Raw genomic sequence first — 20172 nt, forward strand, 5'->3', positions numbered from 1 at the left:
TGTTGCCGGGTTTTGCACACCAAAAGCAGGTCTGGCAAAGTTGCAGCAAGATCAAGACCATTTTAACTGTGTGTTTTGATTGGGAAGGTGATGTCCCTCATAGTACACCTCTCCAGGCTAAACAATTCATAAGGAGTACTTCCTCAATCTTCCTTGTCGGTTGAGAGATGCAACATGATGAAAGCAGCCGCAGCTATGGGCAACTGGTGATTGGCAGCTTCATCTCAACAACATGCCCACTCATGCATCATGTCTTGTGCAGAGTTTTTTGGTGAAACATGAAATTACCCAGGTGACTCAAGCCCCCTATAGCCCAGATTCGGTGCTCTGTGACTTCCAGCTTTTCCCAAAACTAAAATAACCTTTGAAAGGAAAGACATTTCAGACCGCTGATGAGATTTAAGAAAATATGACAGGGCAGCTGATGGTAATTCCAACAAAGGATTTTGCAGAGTGTTTTGCACAGTGGAAGAGAGGTGGGGAGAACTGTGTGAGGTTGCAAGGTGCCTACTTTGAAGGGGACTAAGGTGTCATTGTCCTCTGTACAATGTTTATGGTATCTTCTCCAATAAATGTCTCTATTTTTCATGTTACATGGCTGGATACTTCCTGGACAGACCTTGTGTACATAACACACAGACAGGGACAACAGTGTGGTGATGGCAGAAGGGAAGGGGGGTTGCTGGCTGGAGGTGGGCAAAGTTTGGGGGGGACGAGGACGGAAAGAGACTTTACTTAGGGCGGTGGGCGAATGTTGTGCAGATGATGTTTTATTGAGTTGTGCACTTGAAACCTGTATGGTTTTGTGAACCAATGTCACCCCAATAAATTCAATTAAAAATTAAAAAAAAATTAAAGTCTCCTTAACCTCAACAATTATTTCTAGGTAAAGAAGACAAATTCTTTATTTAAACACTCAAAAATAGTATTTTAAACTCATATTTTATAAGTTCCCCCTCTGGTTTCACTAATGCAGGTTAAACTCGGTGTCATTATCAAGCCCACTGAGAACATCCTATTTGTTTTCATTATTCTACTCTGAATTCCTTCCCATACCTCAAGTCAAAAAAAAGAAAACTAGCCATAAAACTGACATAATATGGAGTGTAGCCTGAATATTTCAGAGTAGTTTCATAAATAACACAATAAACATGTTTTTTATTCCTAATGGCAATTATCACTAAAGCAACTACAGTTTGAGCATAATAATATCGTGAAATACTACTTATTATGGCTTCCAAAGCGAACTTGAGGCTGCTGCTAATAATCTTGTGTCATCATCAGCAGTCTGTCTGTCTAACAATACGTAGTCAAAACCATGATTGCCTGCTTGTTTCTGAGAAAGCCATAAAATCATAAAACCATTGTGCTCGCCGACTGGTGTTCTTCAAGGGGCTACCAGGCTTCAGCAGTGAGTAAGCTAGTCTAATCGCCAAGGTGCACTTTTGTTTTGAAAGATGAATGTAACCCATGGATGTACTCTCCCCTTCAGAGCAGGGATTTTTTTTCTTTTCTTATTATTTTTTGAAACGACCTTGCTCAGATTCCCTATGTAGCTAGCAAAAAGCCTGTTCAAAGCTTATCTGACGGAGTGTACATGTTTCCTGTCTGTTCTCTGTGACAGGGCCTTTGACACGAGTCTTTTTCTTTTTGTACGTGTTACGTGTTTGTTGTATTAAAGAAAGAGGAATATGCATTTAAAAAGATGAAACCAACATTTCCCTTTTCTAATCATCAGAAACTTTTCTAGACCCCGAGCTACAATTTTTAACACACTTTGAAAAATCACATAAACATGCAGCAACACAAATTTTCTGAATATCAATATATCCTCTAGACAAAAACCTTTAAAAAAACTAAATCTTAAATATTTAATTAAAAAGGACTTTATGATACTTGAGTTAATTACACAAGATCCAATGAATTCAAATTAGAATTAAGCAACATTTTCTCACTTAAAAATGAAGGCTTATTCTTAGTCAAGAGATTTTAAGTCTTTTGACTTAAGATATATTATTTAGATTTTTCTTCCATTTGTTAATACTCAAGATAGCTTTTTAGCGATTTATTACACCTTAGTAAATTCATGAAATTAATCGGATAGTGACCGATGAGGCAGAGATGAAAACTATACTCAATCCTGTGTTACTTAAACATAAATAACCAAAAGTTAAATTACTCAGCTTGAGACTTTGTTATAAATAATTTCGTAATTAATGCATTTATATTGAGCATATTCCTACTGGTAGCAACCTGAAAAATAAACATAAGCAAATAGAAAACAGTTATATCAATAGCTAATTCCATTACAAAATGTGGCTAAAATTTTGGGCAACAGTCATAAAAGGCAAAGTGATATTCTAACATGAACTTCAAATTATTTTTATTCTTACTTCTCTCTCTTTGTGGCCAACTCCCATCTACATGAAGCATCACTTCATGCCTGGTCTTTAATTAGGACTAATGCTCAAATAGGATAGTGATGCCAGAAGTACCATAGAAATTTCGAGAGAGACACACAGAAGGTACTAATAGGAGGAAGGAGCATCCCGGGGCCCTGATACCACAGCACATGTCTAAAATTTAAGAGAGGCAACATGAACTTGAGAAGGAAGTGTGCATGGGTGGTAGATTCTTTCCCCAATCCAGCTCCCAAATACCTAAGTGTTAGAAGTAAAAGGTCACTTAATAGCTCCTTGATAAGAGAATTCTTCCTAATTAATTTCATACTCAAAGGCGGTGGAAGACATAGGGCAGCTAGCATGGATATATAACATAGCCTGAAATAAGCCCTGGATATGTGGATTTGCAGGGAAGTCAGAGAGACTAAAAATCTTAAGTAGGATGAAAGCATCACCATTAATTGACTGTATTTGTTTTCATTGAAAAGCTTCATTAATGCAAATATTAAAATACTTTAATAGGATTTTACATATATTTTAATTTAATTTTAGTTAAATATTTTAAATATATAAAATATAATTAATTAATAATTGCTAATTTCAGTCTAAATTTCCCGTGAATCCAACACACTGACAAGCAGGTTATTCGTATATCAATTATGAGGAAGATCTCCACACTGCACAGAATTCAGCAACCTCATACCTATACTCAGGGTCACTGTCATAGGCACAGTCTCTGCATAAAAGACCTCTTTTCAGTTCTAGCTCATCTTCTTTCTCTGGGTCTCTCTCATCCTGAAAAAGTAAAGATTATTATTAGTTCATTTGATAATTCTAATGACACTCCACATCTCATTGGGAAATGCTCTCCTCCTCCCCTACTACAAGAAATTGAACTAAGTGTTTGCATGTCTTAGGAAAGAAACAAAAGGGTAGGTCAAAGTTTATTATTCTGTTCAATAAGACTAATACGGTTTTGCTTATCAAAGACTGGACACCCAGTAGACGTTTCTGGAATCAGCGAATGAATAGGAATGGATACTGTGTATTAAGATACACAATAAGATGTATAATAGTATCTTACACATTGTTATGTGGAATCAAAATGCATGGCCACTCCTCCTTCTATGGGCAGATTGTTCTTCTAATAGACATTTATTTTCAAAAGAGCATAAGAAATAGGATCCTAAAGCAATAGCTTTGTAAACTGTATCATTCACAGAAGTTATGGTTTTAATATATGGTACTTTATATAATTTAGTATCAAATATCTTTCTCACCTACTGGCCAATACCCTTATTCCTTAGTCAAACTGGAATAGAAATAAAGAAATCTGGTAACAAAAGGAACTGGTAAGCACAAAATGACTACTATAAAGAATAGTGTTAATAATGAATTCACTTTATGTAAAAAGTCAGCTGAAAACCAATTATGAGGAAAATAATTTTTAAAATTTGCTGATAGCATGAAATTGGGAAGAGAGCATTCAGTTAAAAAATGTAAGCAGTAAATAGTAAAGCAAGTTAAGAAATAACAGAAAATGTATAGGAGACCATTCTGCATGGCATGGAGCCAGCTCCCACTCAGAAAAGCCAGTGGGGAGCGGTGTCTGGCACACAGGACGCACGCCCACAGATAGGTTCTCCTGTGGGGAATCAGGCCTGCATTGTACCTAGGCCTCTATGAGGCTTGCTTTTGCTAAAACTCCCCCACCCTGAATTGAGGCAGCAAATGTTTACTGCATATCTTTATAGTAACTTCCTAAAACCTATGCTAAACCTTCCAAGGAGGTAACCAGTTCAACCACTTTTCCCTTCACATTTGCAAATATCTTTCCTTTTCCATGTAATTAGCAACATCCTCTCTGTTTTCTGTAAAAGGTAACCACCTAAAGCAAACCTGTGCATAGTAAATGAGGACCATCCTCAATGTAATGTGCCCAGAAAAGCAATAAAAGCCTGTCAAGGCAAGGGTGGGGCGCTCTCCCCTTGAGAGAATGGCCGTGCTGTCCCTTTTACCCCACAGGACTCAGTAGTCCATGTGAATTTGTCCATTGCAGCCATGACACACGGATCCCATGGGCCGGGATCCACATCAAAAATGTAAATATATATGTAGAATTATTAAAGCTTCTAGGTGAATTGAAACCTTTTATCACTATGAAGTAACTCCATTTAGTTATATTAATGCTTCCCCCCTAACTTTTTTTGGTTCACTATTAATAGAGCTACAATGCCTTTCTTTTAGTTAGTGCTTGGATGGTATACATTCGTCCTTTTATTTTCAACCTTTCATTGTTATTAGGTTATAAATCTTTTTTCTTAAATAGCATGTAGCTAGATGTTACTTATTTTTGTCCAGTTTGATAAATCAATAAAATGAAGCATCTATTAATATCCCAGAAAATGTAATTGGCTGTAATGAACACAAATACACTACAAAAAAGTGTAAGAAATTAAAAAAAAATGTAATGCTTTCAAATAAGAAATAGATTATTTGCAAGAAGAACTAAATGAAACAAGTAAATAATACTAAGTATAAAAATTTTATCCCTGGAAAAAGTTATTCATTTCTAAATTATATAAGTGATTACATGAATCATAAACATAAATCAATATTCCTTGTTTAGTTTTGTCAATGCAATTGGAAAGTTAATTTTTGATATTGTAAAAAAATGTTGACTAAATTTTAAAAGTTCAATTATGAAAAAACATACAAAAGTACTTTTTAAAAACTCTGAGCCTAAATTATTCATTGTACAAAACCCATGTTTTCAGCTGGGTAGTTACTCTTCCAGACCCTGGGGAGAGAAAGATGACTAAGACATGTACCTTCATGCACACACGGAACAAGGAGAGGTTGATTTTTGAAGCTCTACAGACGGGGTGGACCAAAGGGTAGTATTATTAGGAGACACAGTAGAGGACAAAGTAAGGAAAACTTCCTAATCAATAAAGCATTCTGAACACAGAATGGCTGTCTTAGAGGGAGTAAGATCACAGTCACTAAAACTATTTGTGAGGAGCACTGATACCCGTTTAGGTCAAGGATTTCATGGAGGGGAATTCTGCCCTAAGAACAATAAGGACTAGAAGACCTTCATAGCTATTCCCATCAAAGGCGAAGGCTCTATTTTGTGACATTTTATATATATATATATAATCAACACACACACACATCTCTTATAAAAGTCCTTATGTAATCTTTTTTTTTAAAGGTCAGGATACGTAAAAGCAAAAAGGCAACAAACATCACATCTTATTGTAAGTTACTGACTATGGATCAAGCAAACATTTGCAGAGATGCATCATTCTTGTCAGTGCTAGAAAATCCATTCCTGGGCACAGAGAAGTGACTCACCTCTTACTCCTCACCGACATTCCCATTTGCCCACGTGTGAACGCAGAACAAGATGGACAGCTCCAACACTTGCTGAGTGCCCTCAAGGTATCTGGGTACTTTTTATACAAATATCATTTAATCCTTCACTAACCTTATCAAAGGTTCTGAAACTCAGAAATATTAATAAATAAATTGAATAATTAAATAACTTGCTCAAAGATACAAATTATTAAGTGGCAGAGCTGGAATTTAAGTCCAGCTCTAACGTGAAATACATTATACAGCTTCTTAGAAGGCAAATAAACTGAACTATGAAATCAAAACCTCTAGCCCAAGCCATTAGATCATTCTCCTATATGAAAATTAGGCTTAGCCCTGGCCGGGTAGCTCAGTTGGTTAGAGCACCGTCCTAGTATGCCAAGGTTGTGGGTTCAATCCCCAGTCAAGGCATATATAAGAAACAACCAATGAATGCATAAATAAGTGCATAAAATAATCAATAAATTAAAAAATTAGGCTCCAACTCTCTCAGCTAATATCTGTTTAGTTAATTTTTTATGAAGGTATTCTGAAATAATATAGTCCAGAAGAAACTATTTTTCTTTCAGTAAAAGTCATTAATAAAATGAAACTATTACAGGAAGATGGGGCTCGCATTCCCATTACCTGGAATCTTGAATGTTCTCTTAAGATTCCAGTTTGGGGTGATTACCAATAAAGTCTCCATAAACATCTGTGTATATATAGGCTTTTTTGTGAACATGTTTTCAATTCACTTGTGTAAGTACCTAAGAGTGGGATTGCTGGGCCATCTGACGTGTATATTTTGCCCCACACAAAACTGCCAAACTGTCTCCAAAGGCTCGACCACTGGGCATTCCCTCCAGCATTGAATGAGAATTTCCATTGCTCTGCATCCTCGACAGCAACTGCTACTACAGATTTTGGGAGACTTTTGTTTCTGTTTAACAATTCTAAAAGGTATGTGGTAGTACCACATCATCGTTTTAATTTGCATTTCCGTAATGACTACTGAACATCATTTTGTATGTTTACTTGGTGAAAGGTCTGTTCAGATGTTTCACCATTTTAATTGGATAGTTTTTGTCTTATTATTGAGTTTGAATTTTGGATTTTTTATTTTTTGTTTTTTAAATTCTGGATACAAGTCCTTACTCATATATGTGATTCACAAATATTTCATCCAGACTGAGGCTTGTCTTTCTCTTCTTTTAATAGTGTATTTCACAGAGCAAAAGTTTTTAATATTAATGAAGTGCAATCTATCAATATTTTTTCTGTCATGCGTCATGTGTTTGGTGTCATATCTTAAAAGTTATTTCCAAATACAAACTAAACAGATTTTCTACTATGTTTTAGGTCCATGATCTATGTTGAATGGTCTGTCAAGGACTTTTTAAAAAAAAATCCAGAACCATGTGCTGTAAAGGCAAAAACTGCAGTTTACATTTCATGGACTCGGCACTTGTTTGAAAAAGCAGGTGACGCTACTTTTGTAGGTATACTCGTATTTATGGGGCATCGACTTTATTCTCTGGACACGCGCGTCCTATTTTAGTCGGTCTCACGCTGTCCTCACTGCCGTGTTTCACAGTCAGTGCTCAAGTTACATAGTGGGTCCTGCAGCTTTGTTGTTCTTTTTTCAAATTATCTCGCCATTCCATACACTTATTAGAATCGGCTCATCAGTATCTATTTAAGAAGCTTAATGTGGTTTTTATGTCTGCGTGGAAACAAGATGAAAATGGAGAAAACTGGCACCTTCACATTGAATCCTCCTACCTGTGAATACAGTGTTCGACCTTTCCATTCAGTCTACCTCTTTTGAGTTTCGCAACAGTATTTTGTAGTTCATAAAAGGCAGATCCTAAACATATTTTGTTAGACTTGTACCTAAGCACTTCAGTTTCTGGTGCTATTATTACACGTGGTATGGATTTTCTAATTTAAAATTTCAGTTGTTCATTGCTGGCATATGGGGGAAATGACTTTCTTTGTATACTGTGGCCTCGCTAAACTCACTATTAGTTTTAGGAACTCTTCTGTAGATCCTTTAGCATTTTCTAAAAAGAAAATCGTATCTTCTGCAAATACAGTTTTGCTTCTTCTCCCTTTCCAACCTGCATGCCTTTTATTTCTTTTTCTTACCTCCCTGCATCATCTGAGACTCCTGGTATGATGTTAAAGGAATCGTGAGAGGGGACACCCTTGCCTTCTTGCTAAACTTTGGGGAAAGCATTCAATCTTTCGTAAGTACAATGTTAGCTGAAGGTTTTTAAAGGATGCTCTTTATTAGGCTGAGAAAATTCTCTTCTATATCAACCTTACTAGGACTATTATGAATGGAGTTAGATTTTTTGGATAATTTGGAAAAAAAATACATTTTTTTCTTATTTAACCTGTTAAAGGGATGAGTTTACTTTACATTTCTGGAATGAGTCCACTTGATTATGACATATTTTCATTTTTATAAACTGCTAGATTTGATTTGGTAATAATATTGCTGTTGAGGACTTTTGCATATATGTTCATGAAGGATTTAGGCGAGTCTATATTTTTATTTTTGTTAATGTGGTTGTCTGGTTTTCACATCAGAGTAAATGTTGACCTCATAAAATAACTTGGGAAGTTATCCTTTAATTTTCAGGAATACATAAGACTCATTACTATATTTTCCTTAAAGGTTTTGTGGAATTCATGAGAGAAGCCATTTGGGCCTAGTATGTTCTTTTATGGAAATTCTTAACTTCAAATTCAATTTCTGTAATATATATACAATCACTAAAATTATTCCTTCTTGAGTTAGTTCTGGTAGTTTATATCTTTTTAAATTATATCTCTCAAAATGTTTCAGATAGCTTTAACAGCAATGTCAACAAAGCAGAAGACAAGATTAGCAATTTAGAGGACATTTCAAAAGAAAATATCCAAACTTGAGAAAAAAAAATCAAAGTAAGTGTAAGGTACATATGAGATACAGCCTAAAGGTATTATGGAAGTGTAGTGGGAAGCTCCAGAGGGAGAGTAAAGAGATAGTGGGGCAGAAGCAATGTTTAAAGAAAGAATGGCTACTGCTTTTCCGAACCTGATAAACGATAACCTTCATGTTTGAGAAACTCTAAAAACTTAACATAGACTTAGTCCAAGAAAACCACATCTAGTTACATAATAGTAAGACTGCTAAACACAGAGGGTGGGAAAACCCCCACAATATTTCAAAGAAATAATAGCTGATTTTCAACAGATACAAATGAAGCCAGAAGACAATGGAATGGCTTCTTTGACATACCCAAGAAGGTAATTACCAACCTAGAACTTTATACCCCATTAAACCATATTACATAAAATTAAACCAAGGTATTTTCAAACAAACCAAAGCAGAACTCACAGCCAGGAAAATGACATGAAAATAAATATCACAGGGAATTCTTCAAGCAGAAGGAAAATAATTCCAGAATCCAGATGGGAACATGAAATTGCCAGAAAGAATAAAGAATAATAGAAAGGGTAAATATGAGGTTAAAATGAATAAACATTATTATAGAAACAAAATTTGTCTGTTTAATATATGTAGAATTAAAAAGGCATAACAAAAATAGACATACATAAAGAATGTGGATCACAAAGAGTCGAACATTTTTTGGCCCCAGTGTGATTGGGGAGGCCAACAAGGAAATAATACATCAGCTAAACATGTTGAAATCTTTAGGGCAACCAATGACAAAATAATAAAAAAATAAATAACAAGTTATTAAAAAGGAAAATGAATGCAAAAAATGCATATTAATCCAAATGAAAGCCCTATCAATTGACATAAAAATTCTGAATTTTCATTTTTGCAAAAAATCTCATGTGTTTATTATGAGATACGCACTTTAACTACAATGATAAACAGCAAAGGATGGAAAGAATACACACCTTGCATATGTTAGCCAAAAAACATCGCCGTAACTATGCTAGCATCAGAAAAAAACACTGTGAAACAAAGAACAATACTAGCGATAAAGAGGAACATTGCACAATCAAAGGTTCACATCACAGTCTGAAACCTGTATCCAAAACCGAGACAGCTTCAAAATATATAAAATAAAAATTAATAGAATTAGAAAGAAAGAGATACATCCACTATCATGAGACTTGAACATTTCTTGAATCTTGAAACCTACTTACAACTACACAGAAAAAAATAACTCCAACCAAATCACATATTTGTGAAAGAAAACAGTAAGTCTTTAGAAAAAAATAAAGGACAATGTCTTATAGACAAAAATTCTAAAAATGCTAATAAAAAAGAAAAATGATACATTGGACTTACTAGAATTGAGAACAACTTTTCACTAAAAGATACCATTGAGAGAATGAAAATGCAACGCACAGGAAAAAAGAAAACTGCGAAACATATACCCAACTACAAACTCCTACCAAGAATCTATACGGAAGTCTAACGAGCCACAAAAAGAAAGGGAGGCAATTAGTACAAAAATGAGTGGATGACTTGAACAAGTGCTCACAAAAGAGGGTATCCAAATGGTCAATGAACACATTCACTAGTCATCAGAAAACAGCAAATTAAAACTATTATGTGATAAAACACTAATTACTTATGAAAATGCCAAATGAAAACACACACAAGGACGCACGCACAACCGATCAGATAGTTGTGAGGAAGGGGCACAAGCAGAACTCACCCAAACTAGTAGTGGCAGTACAAATGGTTCCTAGTGAACTGTTAGAGTCACTAGGAAAAATCTTTGGCAGCATCTACAAAACTGAACGGACACGTTCACTATGACTGAACAATCCCATGGGTAACTATAAACCCAAATACAATGCATAAACCACTAACAGCAGCTCTATAACAGCCCAAACAAGAAACAACCCAAATGTACATCATGAGAGGAATAAGGGAATCCATGACAGTATTTTCATATGATGAAATACCATACAGCAGCAAGAGTGAAGAACTATTTATTGCTAAACACAACAAAATGTCTGCATTGCAAAAATGTCTGACTTGCAAAAACGAAGTGAAGTAGGTTGGGAAAAAAAGGAGCACACACTTTTTTTGCAGGATGTCATCTACATAAAGATCAAAACACACAATGCTTACTTACAAAACACACTATTAGAAGTCCAAATAATGTTTACCCCTGGAGTGGCCGCAGCTATGAGAAAAAAGGAGGGACTTAACGCAGAGCTGAAAATGTTTTGTTTCTCGATCTGGTAGACAGTTTACATAAGGTGGTATTATTGTATTTCATGGAGCTGTTACTTATGGAAAATGAAATGTATGTTACATATTCTAAATGTATGTTATACTTTGCAAACAAGTTTAATTAAAAAACACTATGCATGTAGAAACTTAAAATGGTACACACTGATGCCAATGTCACAGAACCCAGTTATGTCCCCAGGACTTAGCTTTGGGCCCAACATGACACTCGTGATAAATAATTGTTTTTAAAGCTAATAAATGAAACAAGGAACCAAGCACAAAAGAACGCACAGTAATTATCTCTCAGCTGTCGTTCACGTATACACTTTCTGTTTCATCTCAGAAAACATTCTCATACTGATGTTCTCGAATATTCAACCTGGTAGACCTGACCAGCTCTTTTCCTTTTTTAAACATTTAATTAACATAAAAATCAGCTGGGAGGTTTTTTCAAAATATATATTTCCTCACTCCTCCCTCATGCTACCATTCAGAATCAAATCTATTTATAAGACATGGACTTGCTTTGTACTGGACCAAAAACCAAGATTTCCCATATTTCAAAGGCTGTGAAAAAAATTATCATAAAGTCACTATTTCCTGGCTCTTCATGAGGTAACAATCACTAACTTATGTTTACAGTTCAGAGGATCACATCAAACATTTTGCATAATGACTCGGGTCAAGCAGGAAGTTAGATACAGAAGCAGTATCTTTTCCTTCCCAATGATTAAATATTACAAGTTTTAAGCATCTTGAGTGGTTTTCATGCCGAGTTATAAAAAGCCTTCAAGAGAAAATTTTAGAAACTAACATATAAATGTCTTTGATGAGCCTGATGTGTTTTCAAGACATTTTTTACCCGGTCATGGATCTCATCGCAGTTTGAAGGTGAACACCAATCAGAATGGAATCTGTAGGCATAAAAAACAAAGGTAACTTGTAGCCAGAGGGAGAGAAAAAGATATCTTTCCAAATGTCAGGCACAGAAAGTCATTTTTTCCTTATCCCTATGTGATAATACATAAAGATCAGAACATTTCTCTTCTTTCGACCAAGGATGAAAGGCAAATACAACATCAGGTACTAATTCTTAGCTGTAGTACTAGTTACTCACACTATGTTCAATATATAGTCTTCATAATAAACTCTGACATGAATTTGAAAGAACATATCCATATATCTGACCACTTTAATAATTTATATTCATAATTCTTCAGAGCTTTATCTCTATATAAACATATTTTCATTTTAGAATAATAATTCCATGTAGAATGCCTTTAAAATTAGTTCTTATTTTCCAGTAATTGAATCATATCCAAACTATGTGGAAGAAATTCCTTTCTGCATAAAGAAGAATATAACTCATTTTATGAAATGACACAAAACATTTATAATAGATTAAAATATTACTTATAATCCAATCATGTTCTTATTCCTTCAGAATACAGAGGAACAATGTAAATACTGAATCATTTCGTTGTACATCTGAAAGTAATATAATTTTGTGTGTCAATTACACCTCAATAAACAAATAAACAAGAAATAACACAGGAAACATAAAAATTGAATGACCCCTTCCCAATACCACTTGAAAAAGTAAATATTGAAGAATAGAAAAAAAATATGCCTTTTTTTAGAGTCTGAGTATTGGACTTAAAGATGTTGAAGAATAAATAAATCAAACATTCCTCTTTCTTATGCCCCTCCCAAACTCAAAACTGGCATTAGTATAATTAAGCTATATAAGTAACAATGAAAATTTCTAGATCTGATTATAATGCATCTATATGAAATGCTATTGATAATTCCTTTATAAAGGAATGAGTACTAAAACACTAATTAGGTCACTTAAAATTTGTCTTTTTTACTCACTGTTTTAAAAAGTTACAATTTTGTATGTTTACTCAAAGTACAGACTATTAAGCAGGACAAATGAATTACATTATCTGTTTTAAGGAATATAGTCAACAATGGATGATTAACTATAATCTCCTGCATTTATGAGAGAAGGTGTAATTGCGTCTCTGAAAATACACCGGCAGACTTTGCTACAGATGAAACACATCTTGAACATGAGATCCATATGTAGCTCCCACAGGTTACCGTGGTATCTTTAATGAGACCATGAGAGGCTCCACTAGTCTGTGCTGTGGTACAAGAAATGATTGCCCAATGATCTTTAATTCCATTTACAAAAATAAAAACCTTAAGCATGATTTAAAAGAATATCAGTTCTTTTTTAATTAGATTGGCTAGTATTCCTTAGTCTTATTTTAGCAATAACTCTATAGCCTAATACAAACTATAAGTCATATTATTAATATTTATACTTCTAGGAGAAAACTGCTTCTGAACGATAACACACCAAAATTGAAACCATTTTATGGTGTGCTAACTCTATTGAAGGTATTTTTGAAATGGGCTTAAAGCAAAAAGAGCTTTCACTATCAATAAAAAATTCATTTGCTTAGAATCAGTGATAAAGTTTTTAGAAGCCTGTTTAATACATACACATGATTGAGGAGTCAGCATTTTACAGCAATCTTAGAGAAAAGTTAATTAATTTTAATGAATACTTACCCAGATAAATTCCTGTAGCTGCATGTTTTGTCATACCCCCTCTTTTTTTTCTGGGACATACAATCTACATTTACATCAGTTTAAATTGCTTATTATTCCAATGGATTGTATAAACACCCTATAAACATACTGCTGAGTGACCTAAAAAGTCCTATCAGAGATATCTTATAAGATTTAAAGATGTGGTACTGAGTGTGCTAAAGAAGAAAATTATTTTGTTCCTAGTAATATTTCATAAAGGTATTTTATTTTCTTTTATGGACTAAATCTATAATCTTTTTAAGAAAATATCCTCAAAATAAAGGTGTTTCACCTCAATGAAAGTAAAAAATTTTATCTACCTTAGAAAGTATACCCCAAATTTTATTGTTCTGGATAAATTCAAAACTAAACTCCCATCATAGTCTCTTATTTTAGCAGTACCTTAACCTTCCTCAAGTCATAGATAAAATAGGTAATGTTTAATATTAGAATCACTCATTTTCTTGTAGCAAAGAATTTATCCACATATACCATCATCAAAATAAATGTGTAAATGACCCTATCTACTCTGCACCATCCCTTGCACTGAAATATGAAAAAAGAGACAACTGGCTCTAGCTATCCTCAATGGAAAAAAAATTGAATACAGCCTCAATGAAGGATTTATCAACCTTGAAATGATAGGCTTCAAAAGCTGGGTCAAAATCATATACAAGGATAAAGTAATAAAAGGCTAAAATTGATATTGTACCATAATGGTAAACAATTGGAGAGTTTTGTAAAGTATGAAAAAGTAGAAAAATAAAAAAAATGTTTATAAAAACATATACAAGGAGATACAGGCAAAAAAATATCTTAAACTACAGACACAGTAAAGAACCTAATCAACAAATCACAAGCCCTTAATTCTAAAAGTAGGTAAAAAGAGAATAACACCAACTATATGTCTAAATATCTGAGCAGATATGGGATTCAAAGAAAATCCCTTGATACTGAGATCCAAGTTACCAGACTACAGCAGAAAAACCTCTCTTCCAGAGCTGCTCTTGAACTTTCAAAGCCTATAGGTTAGAGGTTATCTACCTACCCACGTGTCTCTCAGTCCACCTATCCATCTCTCTGAACTCAAGGATCCTGACAGGCATGATTAGAGTGGACTAGAAGCAACATGATCGAAATCCCCATCTCAGCGTCAGGGTCTCTAGCCTGCCTCCGTGTGTCCCTTTTGAATGCTCATCAGGCTCACGAGAAAACAGACACACCTATTTGTTCAGAACAGGATGTTTTGATACACCCTCCACACTGACACATCAGCTTTAATATGAACTTTTGACAGACCCTCTCCAGTTCATTTAAACTTGTTCAAATGATGTCTAAAGGCCCTAACATGCTGGAGAAATGTAGTGTATTACTTTAGCTTTTTAAACCTGTCGTAAAGATAGATTTTATTTCCATGTTGTGGATGGTATTATATCTGTTTGGTATTCAAATTTCTATAAAAATTTTTAAATACTAAAGGTTGGGTGTTTTTGTTTTTTAATTTATGACAACTATTGTTTTCTATGTTACCATGTGAGAGAAGCAAGGAATTTCCAGTTTGGATTCAACAGCAACAATAACAAAAATAAAACAAAACAGATGAAGAGAAATTAAATTACTTCTTTCACATTCAAGTTATTACTAGTGGCTAACTTAGGTTGCAAAAGCATTTTTAGAGGGAGAGCTAGAATCTTGACATGATTTAAATTCTCTGAGGGAGTTGAAAGGAGGTTATTTGAGGAAACTAGGTACCTTATACCAACAGCATATATTATCATCATTATCACCAAAAGGAAAATATAACCTATGTTATTTTTATACATAAGCCACACCTATAATATTAAGTATCTATGAATCTACTAAAAACAAACTGTCACATACTCTATTTTTCTCTTTTATGAACTAAAGTACTTAATTAGTGTTAAAGTCACCCTAATGAATAAACTCACTAAGAATAAACTCACTTCAAGAGAACTGGGTTGAGGAGGACTACCTAACATTATCATAATATACAATATTTCTAAACAAAAACACTTTAGGCCCCTGAAAATGAAATTACACATTTACGAACAATCACTTCACGTATATTATTGCTGTCTTCTCTTTTCTAGTGATTATTATTCAAAAACGTAGCCCAGAAATATGGACTGAGCATTACCTTTCCCTGAGAGAAGCTCGATTTAACACAGGGCTTGGAGAATGCTTCAGCGTTGCTGAGGGTGCCGAATGGACATGTAAGGTCCTTGCTGACTGCTGGGGCTTGCTCCGTGACCTCGGGCTCCAATACTCATCACACCTTTCCAAAGAGTCATCGAAGTCTCTCCCATGGGCTGTCCTGATAACCTGCTTTAAAAATTATATATGTATACATACAATATATAGAGTAACACTGTACAAACACACTTGTCCTTCATAAAAGTTAAAAACATAAATAATGCCAAGCTGTTTTTGAAAGTAAATTTCAAAATGTAGTAATCATTATTACTGTAAGAGTAAACATTAAATGCATCCGTTCATTCCACATGTCTAAAATTTCCACATCTAGAGAGATACCGGAATTTAAATTCACAATCCAGATGAGTCAGGGCACAAACAAAAGACAACTGAGAATGAAATACGCTAAGTGTCAGATACACCCTAATGACAGTAACGGCAGGAGGAAGCCCAAAGACTCCTGAGCTGAATGGTCAAGGTCTCATGGAGGAGGAGAGATGGTAATTAAAACTGTAAGTAGAGAAAGAGGGAGAAAAGGCATCTGAATGTGGAAAAGGCACAAGGACAGATAAATAATGACTATAATTACTTGGCTTTCTCCACAGGAAAGTAATATGAGAGAATATGATAGAGATGAAGAAGGGCATATTGTAAATGAGAGCCTTACATGCTATTTCTCAATACTATTCAACATTTATTAAGCATCTTCTATGTGCTGTATAAAGTACTGAACAAGGTAGGAGATAGCAATTACAGATAAATATAACAGGGGACCTCAAAGATGTTACAATCCAGAATGGGAGACATGGAAAAAAAAATAATGATAAAACACTGAGGAATGAAATTAAAACTAAATACACATGCAATAAATAATTGTGTGATGGGAACATTGCTGAGATGAATTCTTTCCAGAGAATTAAGAGTAAATATTTGTTTTGGAAAGTTTTATATTTAAATGGAAGACTGGGAGGTATAAAGAGGGGGTAAATCTTTGATAAGAATCCACTTCAAACTTTCACCCTTAAGCCTTAGCTTAAAAAATGTTTCCACAGCTCTTGTGAGTTTTCCACAGGTTACTTATGCACTTCCAAAATCAAATGAAATATAATCTCTTTGGCTCTTGGAACCAAATCTCTCAATGGAACTCAGAAGAGTTCCGTTCCTTGGATGACTCCTGAAGAACAATGTATAGAGTCCAAAGACGTGGGTTCTAATCCCTCCTAGTTATGTGACTCTGAGCGAGTCATTTACTCTATCTAATCTTTAGTTTCATTATCTATAAACTGGGGAAATAATCTTGTAAGTTTGCCACAAATATAAATGAAATGAAATTAGTGAAAACACAAAGTAGTGGGCTTGGCTTATAAAAGACAATAATATTTATATTCTCTGTTAACAGCAATCTTCATATGTCAGTATAAAATGATTTTTTTTTACATTTATGGAAATAGTTCTTTAAATGCCTATTCTACAACCTCAGAAATGTAACAATTACAACATTGAAAATATTGAAAACATCAAGAAAAAATCTAATGTTTTAAACCAATATGAAACTATGACAGGTAGAAATGAAAATTTCATATGCTAAATTGATTGCAGTTCCATAAATGTAATGTGACTATGTAAAGGACATACTTTTCAAATCTGTGATATAAAATGGCTTGGTTCTAAAAACTACAGGGGAAATAAGAAGATTCCCAGACAAAAGAAGCCTCAAAGAATACCCCTCCTCCAAACCAGCTCCGCAAGAGATGCTAAAGGGTCTGCTGTAAGAAAAGAAAGAAAAAGACCGAGAGAGAGGAACATAGGTACAAAGGGAGTAAACTGGCAATGAGTAAGTACCTACCAATAATAATCTTAAATGTGAATGGATTAAATGCCGCAATCAAAAGACATAGAAGAGCTGAATGGATAAGAAAGCATGACCCACACATATGCTGCCTACAAGAGACTCACCTCAGAACAAAAGACCTACACAGACTGAAAATGAAGGGCTGGAAACAAATATTCCAAGCAAATGGTCAGGAAAAAAAGCCAGGGTAGTAATACTCATATCAGACAAAATGGACTTCAAAAAAAGGGCCATAAAAAGAGACCCAGAAGGTCACTTCATAACACTCAAGGCAAGAATCCATCAAGAAAACATAAACATTGTAAATATATATGCACCCAACATAGGAGCACCCAAATACATAAAGAAACTCTTGGAGGACTTCAAGAAAGACATTGACAGCAACACAATTATAGTAGGGGATTTTAACACCCTGCTGTCAAAAGTGGACAGATCTTCCAAACAAAATATCAACAAAGATACTGTGGCATTGAACAATGCCCTAGATCAAATGGACTTAACTTTTATATATAAAGCCTTTCATCCCAAAGAAGCAAAATATACATTCTTTTCAAATGCACATGGAACATTTTCAAAGATAGATGACATGATAGGACACAAAACAAGCCTCAACAAATTCAAGAAAATTAAAATCATATCAAGCATTTTCTCTGACCACAAGGGACTGAAACTAGAAACCAACCTCAAGGAAAAAACTCAAAAACACTCAAACTAATGGAGATTGAATAGCATGCTATTAAATAATGAATGGGTTAAGAATGAGATTAAGGAAGAAATCAAAAAGTTTCTGGAAACAAACAAAAATGAACTCACAACAATCCAAAACTTATGGGGCACAGCGAAAGCAGTCCTGAGAGGGAAGTTCATAGCAATACAGGCCTACCTAAAAAAGATGGAAACATTTCAAAGAAACAGCCTAACCCTACACCTACAGGAACTCGAGGAACAACAGCAAAGACAGCCCAGAGCAAGTAGAAGGAAGGAAATAACCAAGATCAGAGCAGAATTAAATGACATAGAGACTAAAATCACAACAATTCTAAGGATCAATAAATCCAGGAGCTGGTTCTTTGAAAAGATAAACAAAATTGAAAAGCCTTTAAGCAGACTCATCAAGAAAAAGAGAGAGGACCCAAATAAATACAATCAGAAATGCAAGGGGAGATTACAACAGACACCACAGAATTACAAAGGATTGTAAGAAACTACTACAAAGAACTACATGCCAAGAAATTTGAAAACCTGGGTGAAATGGACAAATTTCTAGAACAATATTATCTTCCAAAACTGAATGAAGAAGAAGCAGTAAGGCTGAACAGATGAATAACAGCTGATGAAACTGAAGCAGTAATCAAAAAACTCCTGACACACAAAAGCCCTGGACCAGATGGTTTCACAGGAGAATTCTACAAAGTATTTATGGAAGAGCTAACCCCTATCCTTCACAGACTATTCCAGAAAATCCAAGAAGATGGAAGACTCCCAAACTCCTTTTATGAAGCTAGAATCATCCTAGCTTGGGATCCTAATCCCAAAACCAGATAAAGACAAAATGAAGAAAGAAAACTTCAGGCCAATATCGCTGATGAACATAGGTGCTAAAATCCTCAACAAAATATTGGCAAACCACATCCAGCAATATATTAAAAAAGATAATACACCATTATCAAGTGGATTCATCCCAGGGATGCAAGGATGGTACAATATTCGCAAATCAATAAACAATACATCACATAAACAAAAGCAAAGACAAAAATCACATGATCATATCAGAAGATGCAGAACAAGCATTTGATAAGGTACAGCACCCATTTATGATAAAAACACTCAGCAAAATGGGAATAGAGGGAGCATTCCTCCACATATAAGGCCATATATGAGAGACCTACAGCCAACATCACACTCAATGGACAAAAACTTAGATTTTTCCACTAAGATCAGGAACAAGACAAGGATGCCTGCTTTCACCACTCCTATTCAACATAGTATTGGAAGTCCTAGCCACAGCAATCAGACAAGAAAAAGAAATAAAAGGCATCCAAATTGGAAAGGAGGAAGTAAAACTGTCATTGTTTTCAGAGGACATGATAGTGTACATGGAAAATCCTATAGACTCCATCAAGAAACTACTCGATCTAGTAAATGAATTTGGTAAAACAGCAGGATACAAAGTCAATATTCAGAAATCAAAGGCATTTTTGTACACCAACATGAAATATCAGAAACAGAAATCAGGAAAAAAATCCCATTTGATATAGCAACAAGAAAAATAAAATACCTAGGAATAAACATAACCAAGAATGTAAAATATCTGCACTCAGAAAACTATACAACACTGAAGAGAGAAATTAAGGAAGACACAAACAAATGGAAGCATGTATCATGCTCATGGACTGTAAGAATTAATATCATCAAAATGGGTATACTACACAAAGCAATTCATAGATTCAACACAATCCCTATTAAAGTACCAATGACATATTTCACAGATATAGAACAAACATTTCAAAAATTTATATGGG

General features: G+C 34.5%; 1 protein-coding gene across 6 annotated transcripts in view; it reads right to left on the reverse strand.

Annotated features, from left to right (window-relative positions):
- SPATA6 (spermatogenesis associated 6) overlaps positions 1 to 20172 on the reverse strand; it is a 97712-nt gene that overhangs the window by 10903 nt on the left and 66637 nt on the right. For 2 of the 6 annotated variants that reach the window (XM_053919913.1, XM_045204172.2), the window contains 3 exons: positions 15743 to 15930; positions 11795 to 11894; positions 3106 to 3197 (listed from right to left, as the gene is read on the reverse strand). In XM_053919913.1, the coding sequence (XP_053775888.1) occupies positions 3106 to 3197; positions 11795 to 11894; positions 15743 to 15930 (380 nt within the window). The remainder of the gene's footprint in view (positions 1 to 3105; positions 3198 to 11794; positions 11895 to 15742; positions 15931 to 20172) is intronic. The other 4 variants (XM_045204175.2, XM_024571069.3, XM_045204173.2 and 1 more) reach the window with 4 other exon arrangements.

The sequence above is a fragment of the Desmodus rotundus genome, chromosome 3 (genome assembly GCF_022682495.2).
Source record: "Desmodus rotundus isolate HL8 chromosome 3, HLdesRot8A.1, whole genome shotgun sequence".
Lineage (NCBI taxonomy): Eukaryota > Metazoa > Chordata > Mammalia > Chiroptera > Phyllostomidae > Desmodus > Desmodus rotundus.